The sequence below is a fragment of the Lachnellula hyalina genome, assembly GCF_007821495.1.
Source record: "Lachnellula hyalina strain CBS 185.66 chromosome Unknown contig00055, whole genome shotgun sequence".
NCBI classification, from domain to species: Eukaryota; Fungi; Ascomycota; class Leotiomycetes; order Helotiales; family Lachnaceae; genus Lachnellula; species Lachnellula hyalina.
Window position 1 is genome coordinate 133509 of NW_022157169.1, and position 17739 is coordinate 151247.

At 47.1% G+C, this 17739-nt stretch overlaps 7 protein-coding genes across 7 annotated transcripts; 4 read left to right on the top strand and 3 right to left on the bottom strand.

The window, feature by feature from the left end:
- Window positions 1-186: 186 nt before the first annotated feature.
- On the bottom strand, window positions 187-1273 carry LHYA1_G003167 (uncharacterized protein; the record flags this gene model as incomplete). The annotated part of the gene is made up of 4 exons (XM_031148141.1): window positions 187-275; window positions 316-592; window positions 640-1023; window positions 1067-1273. The coding sequence occupies 4 exons, from the start codon at window positions 1271-1273 to the stop codon at window positions 187-189; spliced, it is 957 nt and encodes a 318-aa protein (XP_031005888.1).
- A 534-nt stretch (window positions 1274-1807) lies between these two features.
- On the top strand, window positions 1808-4269 carry nagZ_2 (Beta-hexosaminidase; the record flags this gene model as incomplete). The annotated part of the gene is given in 5 exon segments (XM_031148142.1): window positions 1808-1876; window positions 2040-2101; window positions 2185-2968; window positions 3030-4221; window positions 4241-4269. The coding sequence occupies 5 exon segments, from the start codon at window positions 1808-1810 to the stop codon at window positions 4267-4269; spliced, it is 2136 nt and encodes a 711-aa protein (XP_031005885.1).
- Window positions 4270-4883: 614 nt separating this feature from the next.
- On the top strand, window positions 4884-5421 carry LHYA1_G003169 (uncharacterized protein; the record flags this gene model as incomplete). The annotated part of the gene is made up of 2 exons (XM_031148143.1): window positions 4884-5141; window positions 5305-5421. The coding sequence occupies 2 exons, from the start codon at window positions 4884-4886 to the stop codon at window positions 5419-5421; spliced, it is 375 nt and encodes a 124-aa protein (XP_031005886.1).
- A 6010-nt stretch (window positions 5422-11431) lies between these two features.
- On the top strand, window positions 11432-12648 carry yanB_0 (Decarboxylase; the record flags this gene model as incomplete). Its single annotated transcript, XM_031148144.1, has 3 exons — window positions 11432-11875; window positions 11950-12430; window positions 12497-12648. 3 exons carry the CDS (start codon window positions 11432-11434, stop codon window positions 12646-12648), a joined length of 1077 nt encoding a protein of 358 aa, XP_031005862.1.
- Window positions 12649-12941: 293 nt separating this feature from the next.
- eg (Endoglucanase) lies at window positions 12942-14405 on the bottom strand (the record flags this gene model as incomplete). The annotated part of the gene is made up of 6 exons (XM_031148145.1): window positions 12942-13500; window positions 13557-13639; window positions 13687-13929; window positions 13988-14068; window positions 14127-14227; window positions 14300-14405. 6 exons carry the CDS (start codon window positions 14403-14405, stop codon window positions 12942-12944), a joined length of 1173 nt encoding a protein of 390 aa, XP_031005861.1.
- A 937-nt stretch (window positions 14406-15342) lies between these two features.
- Window positions 15343-16591, bottom strand: cdc123 (Cell division cycle protein; the record flags this gene model as incomplete). The annotated part of the gene is made up of 2 exons (XM_031148146.1): window positions 15343-16423; window positions 16473-16591. The coding sequence occupies 2 exons, from the start codon at window positions 16589-16591 to the stop codon at window positions 15343-15345; spliced, it is 1200 nt and encodes a 399-aa protein (XP_031005864.1).
- A 328-nt stretch (window positions 16592-16919) lies between these two features.
- CWC21 (Pre-mRNA-splicing factor) lies at window positions 16920-17499 on the top strand (the record flags this gene model as incomplete). The annotated part of the gene is made up of 3 exons (XM_031148147.1): window positions 16920-16931; window positions 16958-17148; window positions 17238-17499. The coding sequence occupies 3 exons, from the start codon at window positions 16920-16922 to the stop codon at window positions 17497-17499; spliced, it is 465 nt and encodes a 154-aa protein (XP_031005863.1).
- Window positions 17500-17739: the final 240 nt, after the last annotated feature.

Consider the following 17739-nt stretch of genomic DNA (forward strand, 5'->3'; position numbering starts at 1 on the left):
GTGCGATGCCGAGATACGTGATTTGCAAGAACGAAAATGAGACAATCTCGTTCTGAATAATTGAGATTAAAGATCCACTTGTGTTCAAGCCATCAGCGAGGAGAAAAAAGGCCACAAGGTATATGAAGGTTTGCGGTAGGTGCCTGACTTCTCGAAGAGCAAGTGCCACTTGCTTCCACCCAATTGTCATGTAGCTGCTCCCCTGCGGCATCTTTGGGCCGGGTCGAGGTTGCTGAAAGATGAACCACCAGATTCCAAGGACCACCCAGTCTGAACTAATCAGCAATGCTCACTTGTGCGCTTCTGTGAACCTACATGTATTGGTCAAACATAAGGCCAGATTGTTTCCGAAAGAATTGCCCTCCAGTGGTAGAAGGACCGAGAGGTTGATGACTAGAGTCAGGAGATATCCGATGTTTGAGTGTGCTGTAGAGACACTGGAGATATGATTTCGCTCTAGACTTTCGATCTTGTCATACTCTGCCTGGCTGATTTTCCCGTCCTTCAAGTCTTCCTCCCTCGCTTTTCTCACGTGCGGCATAAACCGCGAAAGTCGTGGAAACAACGCCGCATAGAATACCAAAGTCGCCCCCTGTAGGCGTCAATAACTTTGGTCATATATTCTTCTATGAAACCTACATATGCGATATAAGATATGATGTACAAAACCATGCCTGCAGGCCATTGGTACGCGTGTCTGATGGACATCATACAGTACTGGAATACCCAACAGATGACAGTGAGGACGAGGAGCAACCAACGTCCAAAATTGCCGTAATCTGCTGCTGATCCGAGGGAAACAAACATGACTGTCATGACGGCGAAGCAGATGCCGTTAGCAATAAGCACGACACTGGCTACAGACTTAGTTCCTGAGCCCCACGCCACGACACAACCACCAGTGGTACAGTTGCCCTTTGCAATTGGGCTTATGGCTGGATCCCAGCCATCTCCACTCAGCGCTGACTGGAAGAGCGCTTGGGAATATGATCCTGGACCAACGCCGTTGTCTCCCTGTTGTGACTGATCAGTAAATGGCTCGCATTTTCGGGACTTCCGTACTTACATTGTAGTATAGATAATAGGACCACAATTCCTTCTTCGTGGTAGTCGGCTGATCAAAAGCATCCTCATCTGCGCCGAACAATTGTTCGTATTTTTGGAGGTTCTCCTTGATCTGCTTTGCCTTGGTATCTTCAACATCTGAAGTCGCAGCTGTCACATGATTCGAAAAGATATCGTTTTGACTGCTCTCTCCTTCGAAATCATCCATGTTGCAGAATCTCGTTGGCGGCTAAATAGTGCAAATAGTCACTCGTGTAGATGCCTCAGGAGAGCCAGGAGTCACGAGAATGGCCTCGTTGTCGTTAATATAAGAACCTCGGAAGCGAAACGTCGATCTCCATAATCCAACGCCACGTTCTTATCTTAACAAGGGCGCAAGAATGGGGCAATTGAAGCTGATCCTGATACTACGTTGCATGGTCCAATTCCTTAGCCCTTTGCTAAGGAGATAGAGTAGATAGAGAAAATACGAAGAGGTGGGGTAAACGAGGTCAATCACGTGACAACAAGCTTACTTTCATCCCCTTGCTTAACCGTCTAATGCTTTTCACCTCCCATATTGGCAAAGTAACCACCAGAAACAAAAAGTGTATTGACGGTGTCCTTAGATCGCAAGTCCGGATCTCAAATCTGGAGAGGCCGACACCTCCACAAATTCATCAATATTGGCACTGTTCGCCAAAAGCTATTAAGTGCGAGCTTGTCAAACGGCAAGGAGTCCATCGGGACTCACTTACCAATAATGGCGGATCTTAAGCATCTCGAATCTCTGTCTTATACGGACTCGCAGATCCGGGATCAAGTTGGACAGGTATGAATTACTATTATTTCAAGATCTCCTTCACGTTCGATCCGAGTCGAGCGCAATTTGCATGTTTGTGCGAGCGTGGGACTTTATTCTTGGACTATACTCATACATGTCTGGAGATCTTGGGACCATAGCACTTTTTGCTTCTTTCTCTGACGTTGAGCAGCTCTTTATCGTCGGATTTCATGGCCTGGTTCCTAGCAAGGATATTATCAAGCTTATCCAAGAGTAACATTAAATGCCCCTTTGAATATTTCCAGATGCGTGAAATATTACAAATATCTCCGAACTGTGATATTGACTCCATACAGTTACAAAGTTGGGGCAGTGGTTCTCTTCCAACGGAATGTTGAAAGCGCTTCTCAGCTTTTAGAACTCACGAGATCTCTTCAGAAAATCGCAAGAGAGGCCGGGTACTCTAGAGACCTGTTTATTGCTATCGATCAAGAAAATGGACTTGTTACCCGTATAAAAGCTCCTATTGCAGCTCAATTTCCTGGGCCAATGGCTCTTGGAGCTACCAAAGATGCCTCCAATGCATACGAGATTGCTTACGCGACGGCCGAAATGCTAAAGAGCTTTGGTATCAATATGAACTACGCTCCCATTGCTGATATCAATTCGGAACCAAAGAATCCTGTCATCGGAGTACGATCTCCTTCCGATAACCCTGAGATTGTAGGGAAGTACGTCTCGGAGCAAGTCCACGGCTTCACAGAAGGTGGGGTTGCCTCTTGTATAAAGCATTTCCCGGGGCATGGCGACACGTCCGTTGACTCACACTACGATTTACCGGTGATTTCCAAATCAATGGCCCAAATGAACGCATGTGAGCTGGTCCCTTTCAGAAGAGCCGTGGTTGAAGGAGCTGGAGCGGTGATGACTGCGCACATCAGAATGAAGGGGATTGGGGAATTAGCTGCAACTGCAGAGGATTATGAATACAAACATCTTCCTGCTAGCCTCAATCCGCTCGCAATCAATATACTGCGGAAAGAATTAGCCTTTAAGGGCCTGATTGTTAGCGACTGCTTGGAAATGGAAGGAGTGAGGGGTCCCTACGGAACAGAACAGGCAGCCGTTATGGCTCTAAAGGTAACATCTCACTGTCCAAAAGAAACCGATGGATAACATGCTGATAGATGCTACTTCGTAGGCTGGAACCGATTGCGTGATGATATGCCATACAATGTCTGCGCAGGTTGGAGCTATCGAGTCCGTTGCGAAAGCCATCAAAACAAAAGCTCTGTCCTGGACAGCTATTGAGAGATCCGTAAACAGAGTCCATGATCTCAAATCGAAGTTTGTACCCTCCAACAGACTGCCACTGCCCAATTCCACTCTGAGCAGGTTCGAACTGCAGAACAATTTGTCAAACCGCAGACGCGAACTTCTCGCGCGTGATATATACGCAAAGAGTACGACAGTCGTACGATGTTCAGCAGACATACTCCCGCTACCCCGAAATGGCGCGACTAAGATCGTATTTGTGAACCCTAGGAAAGCTGCTGCGGGTAGTGGAGCAGTTGAGAGCGGAGAAGAGAAAACGAGAACTCCATATCCACCGGTTGAGTATATCAATATCCTTCAAGCCCAGAACCAATCTATCAAAAACGTACAATTTCATGAGGGGACTTCGATTTCCGAGGTAGAGAATCAGCTCGATGATGCAGACATTGCAATCCTCGCTACCCGGAATGCGTGGCTCACCCCAGCTCAAAAGTCTTTAGGGTTAGCGCTGGGGAAGAAGTTCGGAAAGAAGTTGATTGTCATTGCTACCTGCGAGCCATATGATTTTCTTGATGAGGTTGAAGAGATACAAAACTACATCGCAATTTACGAACCGACCATTCCTGCTTTCCAATCGGCCGTCAATGTAATATTTGGGATCACTACACCCTATGGTTCTCTTCCCGTTGGACCTAACTCCAACCCGTCAGTCCGGCTTGTGCACCTCACCTCTACTAAAGAAGTGGATGGGCTGGATAGCGATAAGATATACTCTCTCTGGCAAGATATTTTCCCATCATGGCCTATTGAGCGCGAACTCTTCAGAAACATTCTTCTCAGAACGAACGGATTCCATTACATCCACTCCAAAGGCTTTTGTCTTTCATTCCTCACGGATGGAAACCAAGGGACGATAGCTGCGATGGGAGTACTTCCGAAATTCCGAGGGAAAGGGATCGGTACGGCTCTTCTTACAGCGGCTCACCAGCGGCTGATATTGGAATCTTCTACTTCTGGCGGCTTAAAATCGTTTGGTCTCGGGTCTGTGTTTCCGAGGTTTTGGCCCGGTGTTCCTGTTAATGTTACTCAAGAAGATAAAGACTTTTTCATCAATCGAGGTTTGCTCCCTTTTTCTAGCTTCATCCTTCCTGGGAACCAGAAGCTAATCTTTATAGGTTTCAAAAAGAATGTTGGCTCTACTGCACGAGATTTATATCGAGGTCAGTCATTCTTTCGGAGAATATATCCTACCTCGGATATGTGAAGAGTGGTTTACTCTTTGAGTGTTTCATGAGATGATTGCTTTCGAAGTATTGTCCCAACTTATGCCGGCATTACTGACTTCGAGACAGGCATTATTACTTATACACCACCACCCAAAATCACTCAAATAGAAAAGCTAAGCGATCCGTCTAAGCAACTCACATTTGTGCCTTTGACTCCCGAACTCTATGCTGAGTGCATACGAACCCAAAGCGCGATTTTCAAGAATCTCGTGCGTCGTCTTCTATGTGACCCTTCCACATACTAACCTCGTTCTTAGGGGTGGGTTCAAACATACAAGGACCTCGCAGCAGCGGAACAGGTCAGTCATTTTAATGAAACAGTAATTCCTACGTCGAATTTTTCGAGAGCAATGTCTCTTGATTCCTGAACGTAGTATAGCAGGTAATACTGACTCCGAGATCTTGATATTCAGTACCACGAGGCCATAGTTGCAATCGACCATGACGGAACCCAAATCGGTTGGGCGTTGATGTGTTCTCCTTCTGCTGTGGTCATGAAGCAATTTGCGTTCGCGCCATTGATGGAATCCAAGGAGAAGACCGGATTAATTGGGTGCGTTGGTGTTCAAGAAGAGTTTAGAGGCCAGGGTGTGGCTTCGCTTTTGGTATCGAAGGCAATCCAGAACTTGCAGGGACGAGGTGTGGAAGGTGTTTTTATCGATTGGGTTGCGAAAGAAGGTCTTTATGAGAGACTAGCATTTGAGACTGTCTTCGAGTATGAGCAATATGTGTGGGGAGGGGCTCTTGAAGGGGTGAATTCGGGAACCTAGGTGTGGCAGTGGTTAAAGTCCATATTGTCTCAGAGTTAAACTGACATGCTGCAATCTACCTTCCGATTAGTTTCAGCTGAACCGAGTCTTATAGATGGTTATGGAGTTATATAACTAGTGAAACTCCCAAATTGCCAACAAATAGCGAGAATACCCTGCCGCCTATACGGAATATTTGGGGAAAATCCGCAGAAAAATCCAGGATTCACAATCGTTCATGGAGAAGACTTGGACAGAATGTATTGGACACAATACTGGATAAGATGTGTATAAGTTTTGAGAAAGGCGTGCAGTTAATTATTATACCAACCCGGGAGTGTTGTGAAGCCATGTCCTGCGTAAGTCTGCGTTTCCTCGTTGATACCAAGTACCGCTTTGCTCGTCGCCCTATTGTTCAGTCCTGGCAGCGCTCCTTCCCTATTTGGAATTGTGGACGTTGTTCTGCCATTAAAACATGAAGGCGGGACCTTAGTTCCATCACACGGAGGCCAAATGAAACGGTTCCGGCCTTCTGATGCTTCGGAATTCGATTGTTCTTTCATAGCTTGTTTAAGTGTATGTCATTGCGAAATTGGATCATTCTTATTGGAAGTTCTCGGATATTTCTCTACAAAGTAGCCCTTTGCGTACAGGACATCGACTCGTTCTTCGATATCCTTTGAAGCACCAGTATGGTGAAGCCGGAGAGCTTGACTCTGCTGCCATAGTCAGCAAAGATATGTCAAATCTTCAATTCCTGTTGTCTAGCTGGATGCAGCAACTCGATTTTGCTTGCAACAAGCATTTTGGATATTTACTCGATGAGAAACTTCCAGCGGCTGGACTTTCTCACTAAGTACTCAAAGCACGAGATCATCATATCGTCACGCAACTCCCCGAAGATCGGGTCCTCCGACTCCCGAATCTGGCAGACCTGTGAACCTTACCACGGCACCAGACGATGGGACATCAGGACCAGGACCCCAGTATTCCGCTCATCATTGACACCTCGTCCTGAGGGCAATGTTATTATTACTTCAGGAAATCATGCTGTTAGTGATGGTCTGGCGTTTTCACATACGGAAATTGCTCACCTTTCCGAACACAATGGCAACGCCATGTCCAGTGAGCAGGCCTCGGACCCTTCCCATCCCATGAACGACACCAAAACAAACATTTTTCAGGAAACGCCCCAAGCCCCGGCACCACCCGTACCAACTTCCACAAGTACTGTGCCGTCACGCAAAGCAACATCCCTTCCGCTCAGTGAAGTTAGCAGCAACATCATCAGCCGTCCACTTCCAGCACCGAAACGAAGTCACTCGATCGCTTTCGGAGGAGATGAGAATGTGGCGCTCGGCATGGCGTTCGATCAAACACAACTCATGAGACTCGGGAATGGTGGCCAGTTGCGATAGGGAAGTCCGGTGCGCAATATCGCCAGCCCACGATCTGCCGCAACTGCTGGGCCGAGCCTTCCGAGCATTGCTGAAGCTGTTTCTCTCGCTACGATAACAGGACGGCAAGAGAATATCTCTAGATCTCGATTAACGGAATGGGCTGCTACGCGGTGGGAGTATAGCATTAGTACTGGCGAAAGAAAAATCTTTGGAGACTGATCTTTCTTGACTGATCTTCTTTGCTCATTGTAATTACAAAATAAAATATAACAGATTGTATGTATAAATCTAGTCGATATTTACCCTTGGGGCCTTGAAAGTAGACTGCGCTATCAAATTCCCTTCACGTTACACCAATTGGAATTTACCGAGCGAACAGGGGCAGGACGTGATGAGAAATACTTCTCTATTTTCATATGTTCCATCTTTATTAGGATCATTATATCATTGCTGTTCATACAACTTTGGCTAGTATACAGTCATAAATAAAGCGGCTTTTGTACTCCGTAGTCCAACATCAATGAAAGTCATTCGCAGAATCAACTCTGACGGAATATTCATGGTTTACCTTGATCGCCTGCGTAGAGTCTGCATCGCTACTACCATGTCCCCTTGGATGATTATCCGCCATGCTTCCGATCGTAACGAAGCCCGAGTGCGTCCCTTGTCTCCCTGACCCCAATTCATAGTCACTCGCTTTGTGCGTCGTTCTATTTCTCGTGCTCGGGAATAATTTAGGGGCCATGCGGTCAGCCAGTGGCTTCAAACTCGGAAGGGACGCTGTTATAATGGCAAGTGCCACTTCAATTCCTGATGCAATAGATGTTCCATAGGTATCCCACGGCTGGTCGCTACTTGTCAAGAGAGTGAGGAGAAATGCCATTCTAACGATTCCTGCTACGCAAGCACTGTGGAGCATGATTAGTACAGATATGTGGAAAGGAATGAGAACTCGGGAGGCAACCTACAACAATCCCAAGGAGAACATTCCTATAAGAACCACTTTTTTCCTTGTCATGATTTGAAGTGCTACGTTTTATCAATACACCACCATTTTGAAAGAAGCTGGAAGTACCCACCCCAAACAGTCGGAATCGGCAGTATCAAAGTCCACAGATCAGTCACCACGCTCAACGCCGATGCTGAATAGGAGAAGGCTACATTGTTGATACAATGGGCGTTCGGAAACTTCGCGACATTCCACACTCCTTGCACCGGCACACATTGGAAGATGGTAGCGAATTCTTGCGCAATAGTGGCAGCAATGATGAACGTCATCAGGATCAAGACATGTTTCCGGATGGTGGGGAAGATGCGCAGGTACAAGAGGCATACTGAGAGTTTAATGGTGCCAGTGATCAGAAAGTATATCACTCTCGTGACGAATCGATAGATGCCCGCCGGTATGACATTTTCCAGTGGGATCGCCTGCTTATGCCTTCCTGTCCCGAGCCTCACACCTAGATGTCATCTAATCAGCCTTCATTTCTTTCAATCTGAGGCCCTCCTGGAAACGAGACGGAACTCTACTTACTCTGGGCGGCAACCACGATGTTCGCTGTTGCCAGAACAGTTGCAAAGAGGATGGTCCAGTCGTCAGGACCAATGTTCTTCAGTATTGCAAACCTCGAACATAGTCTGGCTATTACCACCAAACACGCCACCCCTTGGAACGATGCATTCGTAGCTATGATCGTTGGTCCTCGATCTTGGGCTAGGAACTACACAATTGCCAAGAGTCAGCTTTCCCATCAACAATTGCATAGGTTTCGAGTCAAATGCGAAATGCAATTTACATACCTCTGGCGAAAAATGGGGTGTCGTGGAGTTCGGCATTTTGTATACATACAGGAAAGATCATCCACGCAAATGTGCGGGGGTTCACTTTCTTCAAGTATTGTGGATGGAGAAGCTTTGATGGAAGCCCAGGATACTCCAGTATTTAGACCCCGGACGAGACATCGTTAAAGTAAGTTTAAGTTTACCTGAACATGTGTACGTGCCGTGAACTGCATGAGGTCTCCTGCACGTTCGCAAGGAAAATAGTTATGCAGTAACCGCCTAATAACGGCTGTGCCGCTCGTGGTGCGTAGGTGGGACGCGGTATCTTTAGCTGTCACAATCCTGAAGGAAAATTGAGGCAGGTGGCGTTTCTCTCTGGGCTCAATTTTCCTAGCAAAACGCCACTTAATGACTCCCGGTCCTGTCCTAGTAGAGTTATTCCGCGTCACTAAGGAGCGTAGGATATTCTAATTCAAATTCGACGAAATACAAGGTGTAAGCAATAACTATACCACGGCGTAGCCAATCGGATTCTTTCCTTCTAGCCCAATGTTGGAGAAACAAGCAAGCTAGCATACCGTTTATGTAAAAGCGCCGTAATATCCGACCTTAAAAAGCAAGTGTTAAATGCAGGTAAAACCAAACGGGGGTAAAATCCCCATTGCCAAGCGAGCTTAGACTCTTAGAACCCCTAAATAAGAAAGAGGCCCTAAGTATAAGAAGTCGATCTTGATAGGCATCCATTATAGGAAAAAGTAAGGCGAATTAGAAAGCGATGATCTTGACCCTAGTCCATATATAGTCTATACTTTATTGCATATCTACTTGCCTGGCTTGTATAAATTGTATACTTAAGCCAGATACTACGAGTACACTGCCTTACTATATCTTGAACCATTTTGCTTGCCTAAGTATAGTAATAAATCAATCTTATATTAGCCGTTACAAACAGGGTCTCAATTTGCAGTCATCAAACACAATACTATGGAGTATGAGATTTATGGCGTGTTGTCTGACTAGCTCCGCATACTTGGGATGTTCCGAGGAGCTGTTCTCCGATGTGATAAGTATGGCGTTCACACTTGCACCTGCCACATGGGAGCTAGGGTAGAGGTGGAGCGCGAAAGGTCGGAATTATTTTAGTGTTGATTATACTCGAAGAGAGTCAAAGTCACCCCGATCTTCAATGTATCAGAAGATCGATCTGCTGCCTCCTGAAAATCTATCTAGATGAAAGTGGATCTATCTGTGCCTTGCATACAGTAACAGTTACCAGTAACAGTTACAATCCTGCAAGGAAGAAGTACATTCTCGATATTCCGTCTCTATACTCGTATCTCGGTATGTAAGAACGGAACGCCCAAGCGACAAGCGACCCGCGCTTGATGTCAAAAAACCCTCAAAAACCTGCGTTAGGAATCTTTGGCGCAATCTTCAAAACTCTATATCAACTAACTAAACCCTAGGGAACCCAGTCCGTCCGATACGCTTCAAGGATATCTCCATACCCGAGTACGAATACTGTAGAAACGCTCACAAATTGTGCCCTAATGGTCCGAGCAACGGGCGTTGTTTACAGTATAGTGTCCGGCAGGCCGGCTCCCTGCTCCCTAGGGTGACCATGCCTTTATTGCTCCACCCGCTACCCCTTTCAATTTATCATCCCACGTTGCAGGTGCCCATGTTCGTCCTTTCCGTGTTCTAGAATCTAGCGTTCGGACCCAAAGTTTTATAGAAAAACATGCAGGATTCCTGGAATATTTTCTAAATCACCACGTTTTCCTCCCTTGATTATTTGCGGTTTACTATTTCGATAGACATGCAAAACACTCGCCTCTTCTTTCAGTCTGATATCTACCGTACATCCCGGCGACTCACAGCGCTCACTTTCACACAATACTGGCTCGTCTCACTTTCGGATTGCTAAGCAATCGACACGCGCGCTATATTTCTTTCGATAGGACCGGGTAGGTAGGGCAAAATCTAGCCATATGCGACGAAGTATATGCGGAAGTCTATCTTTCCGGGTATCTTTTCGGGTATCTTTCCGCGCCAAAGTGCCTCTACTACCGTATCATAATGGACCAAGAGAAAAACGAGTATTGTGAGAATGAAAACTTGACCATTTCATTTTTATTGATACTTGATGAAGCAAGCAACTTGAAAAACCAAGAGAGAATTTCCCTGAAGCTGATTATACGGATAAGACCGGTTATTGAGCCTGCAAATTCCAGGTTATGTACCTAGCGTCGGCGTCTCCTTCCTCCATGGCATAATTGTCCGTTACAGCTTCGAGCGAGATCGTCTTCGTAGCGAGCTCCTTAATCGTGTCTCCCCGGTAGGAGTGGGGAGATGTACCTTACTCGCAAAAAATTTTTGAAGTTTGACAGTCCCACTATAAGTCCACTTCTTAGCCCAGATAGTCAGAATCCTGTGGACCTAAGTGGCTCTTTACTCTAGTATAGATCTTGAGATCTATACCATCGTAAGAGAACCAGATTAAGGTGAGACTTTTGAGTTGGGGCCTCTACTGTACAAGTAGAGGCCCTGTAATCGTCGGATCAACTGTCAGACGACAAAAACACAAGCGAGTCAGTAAGTTCATCTGAATACAATTCACGTGATGAACCAAAGCCGAGGTAACATGGCTAGCTTAGAACCATTATAATGCCAATAGGACCAATCAAAAGCACCATCCAATTTAACATCCCGGCTGTAGTAGGATGACTTACGAATACTTGCTAGGTTTCCAGCAGATGGGATACCGGGCCAAGCCTCGTTTGACCGTAATCCCTACTATGTATCATATCTTCCAATCTTATCGATACAGTATTCAGGGCATATCCACTCCACTTCAAAATATCCACTCCATACTCCGTAGCTTTATGGACTGGTGGAGTAGATAAACTATTGACAAAAAGTCCGTTGTCCGACGAGGCCTCGTTACCGCACACGACGACGTCTTTTCAATAGTTTGTCCAATACTCCCACCCTTGAATCAACATGCTTTGCTGAACTCCTCACTTATTAAAGAATTGAATCTGCTGCTGCTGGTTGGCAATTGAAACTTCTGTTCTGTGTCCAGTCAAGCATTACTCTTTTGCCGTTATCATGCCTTCGTTACTTGCCTCATCGTTGGTCTGGCTCCTCGCAGCCACCTCTACATTAGCAAGCACAGTAGTCGACGCATCTTTTAAAATCGATGTGCACTCTCACGTCGTTCCTGACTTCTACCGCCAAGCCCTCATTGATGCAGGATATCCCGTGAAAACGCTGGGTGGAGTGGCGACATTATTCACAGATGGCTTCCCAGTCTCGGTATGGAATTTAACGGACCATATCGCAGCAATGGATACAATGGGCGTGAACTACTCCACAATATCCGTCAGCGCGCCGGGCGTCAACTTCCTCGCTGGCAAAGGTCTCGCAGCTGCTGCTCTCGCGACGAGACTCAATTTGGCCATGTATAGCTACACACAGGCATACCCCACCAGGCTAGGCGCGATGTGTATCCTGCCACTCCCAGATATCCAAGCATCGCTGGCGGAAATAGCAGTAAGAACTCTTCTCTTGATTTCCATCCAAGTCCTATCTACTTGAACAGTACAGCAGCTAAGAAAGAAAAACAGTTCTGCCTCGACGTTCTCAGATTCGACGGAGTCGGCCTGTACACCAACGCAAACGGCACGTATCTCGGCGACGGTGCCCTGGACCCCATCTTCGATCTCCTCAACGCGCGCTCCGCAACCGTCTTCGTGCACCCCGTAGCACCCGGGTGTAGCGGCGCCGCTCTGGGTCATCCAGATCCCATGACCGAGTATCCGTTCGAGTCAGTCCGCGCCATGGAGAACATGCTCTTGACGGGCCAGCGCGCGAATTATTCATCTATCAACATGATCTTCCCCCACGGCGGCGGAGCCATGCCGTACCTGGCGACGCGGATCGCGGGGATGGCGAGCTTGAGCTTTTTGGGAAGTTTGAATGTCGCGACGACGCTAGCGCAGTTTAAGGGCTATTTTTTTGATACTGCGAGCTCGACGACGTTGATACAGTTGATGGCTATGAAGGAGTTCTTTGGGGGAACTAGTAAGATTCTTACGGGTACCGACTGTAAGTTTGTTCATTGGGTTCTCTTTCTTTTGTGATGGGAGAAGGTTTACTAACAGCATGCCGCAGATCCATATGTACCACTGGCTCAAGCGAAACCCGGACTCGCAGCCATACAGGCCAATGGCAACTTCACCTCAGCAGAGATGGCGCAGATCAATAATCAAAATGCGCTGAGTATCTTCCCGGGCGTGGCGAGGAAGTTGGGCTTTGCGATATGATGTGGGACCTTATGATGACTTGTATATAAAAAGGGGGCTTTACTGCCAGTAATTAGGATGGACTTGTATATATCATGAACATACATACCTACTAAGTAATATTAATGTTTCAATACTCTCATGAGACAGTTCCGATAAGTGGCTTACAGAGATATGTATCCACCTTCAAACTAGACGAACGCCTCCAAAATACTGTATTTGCAATTTTTCTTTTTGATATGCATGCACCCAGTAGATGCTTCCCCCTTACCCTTGCTTTCTCGTATTGCATCCCGTCAACCAGGGTTACAACGTTACATCTTCATAGTCAAACCCCCTCCCTGCACACTAGAAACCCCACTCCACTGCAACACCCTCGGCACAAGCGGTTGAATATCCCTCTCCCAAACCGTCGTATAGAAACCTGGACTCCCATCCGCGGCCACGCTCCCGGGTTCCAGACTCCCCCAAGCATTCCCATCCCCACAGCACGGACTATTGGTCCCCCACAACGGCCCCGCGGCCCAAGCCGTCCATCCAATATACTCCTCATTCTGCGCCATATAGTTAGCCAGTTCCGTAATATAGCCCGCGCACCCAGTGCTATTCGAGCCGCCGAATTCCGTAATCATGGCTTTGAAGCTGTTGCTCTTGAGCCAGGCGGTCAGGGGCGCTAGGTTCGTGGGCCCGGATTGGGAACAGTTGGCATGGCCGCCGGAGAAATCGCTGTCGAGGTATTCGTGGATGTCAAACGCCGTGTTGTTTGCGGGATCTGTTAGGTTTCCTAATACGGCGCTGGAGGCGGGGGAGTTGCCGGCATAGTCTTGTGTCCAGCTGTGTCCGCCCGTGTAGCCGTTACCGGGGGCTATGATACTTTTGAGAAGAATTAGTTGGGTGTCTCCTGTCTTGATCTTGGGAGGGAGACGCACAGCTGGTTTGCTCCTGCTGCTCGAATGGCATTGATGGCGGCTTGGTCATTGGCAAGGATGAGATTTGTGTCCATGTCGTGTGGCTTGGAGTATTAGTTTTCTCTCTCTGTAGTTGCATTCAGAGAGATACCTCGTTGTTAAGTCCAAATATCACTTTCTCATTGTCCTTCAAACGTCGTGCCAACTCGCCCCAGAACTCCGCAAATTGAGCAGTCGTAGCAGCTGTAGAGTCCGTGGTGTCTCCAATAATGCTCCCCGTGCTTGGTTGTTGAGATGGGTCGTTGTATCGCATATAGTTGTGCGGATCGAGGATGGCGTATGCTCCCTTTGTTGTAGTGATGTAGTCGATAGCATCGGCGAAGAAGCCATAGTGCTGGGGACACGAGACTTAGTAATTCTCAATTCACTTGAAGAGGATGATGATTTCTTACAGTCTCATTGAATGTCGCTCCTAGTCCGGTGGCGACGGGGCACATTCGTTCAAGAAGAAATGCTACGCGGAACAGATTGACCTAGTTTTCACTTGTCAAAAGAATCAAGCGATAATCCAATTATTCAAAGTTCACTTACCTTGTTTTGGTCAACGTATACGTCAATTGCACTCTCATTGATGAACTTATAATCCACTCCAAATGTTCCTGGCAAGCCAGTCCCAGGAGTCTTAGACGAGCCTGCTCCCATTCATATCAATAAATCGCGAGCTTGATTCAAAAAAAGAATAGGAGTAAAGTGTAAAAACTTACTATAAACACCAAATTCTCCACCACTTTCCGCGACGCCAGCATAGTATATAGTAGCAGTTGCTTGCGCAGCGAGCAGAGCTGCCATGACGAGGCTTTTGAACAACATGCCGAAAGACGCAAACTCAAGATTCGATTCAAGATTCGATTCAAGATTCTTTCTCCTTCACCTGGATTCCTGGGGAGGATCCCATAAAAAGGGGTGGCTAAAACTAACGTTCGCCATGATCAGGCGACACGTTGCATCACAGAACAGGGCATCGGAATGAATCAATCCTCTATTAAGCATGTTTCTTGTAAATGATCAGTACACTACCTCGTGCCTGCGTGTTTGCACATAGATTCAAATAGCCGCACATCAGGATGGAAGAAGACGGCCCGAGAGGCTCAATTGGAGTCGGTGCTACCCCGCCGGAGACGTCCCCTCCGTGGTGGGTTAAAACCAAACTTAGATGACGTGGACAACGAGGAAAAGAACAGTATCACTATATCTTTAATCACACAGAATACATAGGGGAGCAGCTCGGAGCCTTCCATTTTCATCCATTTGGATTTATATTAGAGAGAAGCGTTGTAAAAACACAATAGGCTATACGATACTTGTATTGCTACCTGAGAGTGGTGCAGTCGCGGGCGGAGAGTTGTTCAACTTCCCGAAACCCTCATAACTTTTGATGATCCGTTCTATTTCATCATACCCTTCAAAATACTTCCCTTGTGAATGGTTGCAGACGAGGTCATTAATAAGGGAAAGAAGGGTCCTGCTTGTTCCCGAATAACTATCAAAGGGTCTCTCATTTATGACTGCCATAAACTTTGGAATCATAACGAAAACTGCAAATTTGTGACAAATTAAAGAGAGAGAAGCAACGCCCATGATGAACAGAAAGAAGAGACGCAGGGTTCCCTCGAGGTGTCTAGCCTGCTACTTGCAGAAGCTAGATACCTGGTAAATATGTACACTCTGATTTGGTCTGAGGCAGAATCACAACAGGGACAAGAGGATACTCTCATGTGCATCAGTTTCTTCTCGAGCCTTAACTCGTCTATGATGGCTCTACCACCACCTCGTCCTCATCCTCACTATCACTCCCACCCTGCAGCTTCACATCCCCATTCATCATATTCTTCCACTGAGCCGCGAACTCCATCATACTGCTCTCACCCATACCAGCATCCACGACCTCCTTCGGCAGCTTATGCGCACTATACTGCGGACTCGAGAAGTTATACGCCTCCGGATCATCTTTCCTCACCAACCTAAGCTCCGGCTTCCACGGGACCTCTTCCACATCCTCGTCTTGGGTATCCTCATCACTGCTCGACTGAGGTAGTGGTTGATTCTCAGATGAGTCCGGAACACCCATTAACGGCGCTGGTACGGGCATGGTGAGGAGTTCCAGCCAAGAAAAGAGCAGCGGGTCTGTTCGAGGAGCCCAGGGGTTAATATCCATAAGTCGAACTCTATCGTATGGCTCTGGTAGGTAGACATCAAACACAAAACTGGCATCCGGGAAGGTGCTCTTCAATGTCTTGTCGAAATACTTCTGAATCGTATCCCGCAACTGTTCGTTCAGCGGAAAAAGAAAATCAAAATGATTTAAATCCCGCTGACATATCCCAATTATCCTTCTCTGCTTGACAAAACATCTGAACTCGCAGGATGGATTGACTTTGAACCATTTTCTCAACACCAGCACATAATTTATATCCTCTGCCGTGACGGAATCGTTCTCTGCACAATCGTCAAATGCATGTTCCAAATCATGCGTGATGAAATCCGAGCTCTTCAACAGGAGATATATATCATTCGGCGTAGCGCACTCCATACTATTCTTCGTCATGCTAATCCACGTCGCATCTTTAGGAGAAGACCAGTTCAGCTTCGGTGCTACAAGCCCCCCAAGTTCTGCGATTGTGTCTTTAATTTGCTGGTGGATTTCGGGGAATTCGAGAGAGGGGTCCGGATCCGGGTCTTCGTCCCAGCCATCGGATGTAGTGTTGTCATCTGTAGATGGGTTGTGAATGGGGGTTTCTGAGGGAAGCACGATGCCGTCCTTGCGGAGGTAGGTGAGGAAGGAGGGGGTGAGGGGAATTATGCGAGACTTTAGGGTTGAGGATCTGTATCTGGAAGAATTGTAAGGATTTAAACTTGAATTGGATGGGAATTGCTTACTTTGGGTGCCAGTAATCGTAGGAACAGTGAAGTATGTGGGGTCTTGATATTGGCTCAAAGGGAAGTCGTGTAAGAGGCGCCTCCTCGCCCGGAGCTTCTGATGCGTCTAAAGCTGGCATTTTGCTTAACCACGAAGCTGGATTTACAAAAGAGAAAGGCTGGAGTGAGGAGTAATAGGAGGTAAATACAAATTCTTATAATGGCTATTTTGATGACTATTTTGAAGAGGTTTGAGTCACTGCGACGCGGGGCAATACAGTAAGGGCAGTATTTGTGACGCATCGGCAGAAATCCTAAATTCACTTCACCGCCCTCGATTTTTTGACTAGCGTAGCCTTCCCTTGTCAATTCAACCTCCCGCGCGCCTTGCTCCCAGCTACAAAACACCACAACCTGTTCGGGAGTAAACATACCAAAACCCACACCACATCTTCAGGTAGCCCAATCATGTCTTCTAATGTCGGCCTCTCTACCCCCCGCGGCAGCGAACCTCTGGCTACGTTCAACGCAACCTCGCACACCTCCGACCCCGCGATCAAGGCAAGCCCTACTCCACCGACTTCGACAGCATGAAGCACAGGCAACGGCAACCCGACAAAGAAATCTTAGAGCACGATCGAAAGCGAGATATTGAAGTCAAGGTATTTGAGTTGCGAGATCGTTTGGAAGATGAAGAGTATGTTTCCTGCGTTTCCACCATTAATTCAAACCCCCACTTGCAGTTCTAGTCGAACCAAGAAGCTAAGCTAGTATATGAATCTACAGGGTCGATGAAGAAGAAATAGAGACCCAGACGGAAGCGCTGAGACGGAAGCTGACGAAAGAGAGCGAGAGAGGAGGTGGACAGGTTAAGAAGGGACTCAAGATGCATCAGGTGCATGAGCTCGCGCAGGCGAAGATTAAGCAGGATGATCGCTTTAGAAGTGCCTTGGGAATTGGGAGGGATTATGAGGAGGGGAGCCATTGGAAGAAGGATGAAGAGAGGAGGATAGCGAAGCTAGAGAAGTTGACCGAGTCGGAGAAGTGAGAGTCTCTGGTAGTATGGAGGCATATGCATGGCGTTTGGGGAATAATGGCGTCGTGGGTTTGCTCTAGGCCATGGTCGCTCTGGTTGCCAATGAGCAAGCTGCTTTACTGAAACTAACACTGGGGTGTTATATCTGATAGGAAATTCATATAGGCACTGGTCAGAACGTGTAGCGCTGCCTGGTTACCAATAGGAAAGGTGCGATTGACATCCTCAATATATATCTTTCCTATGCCAGTC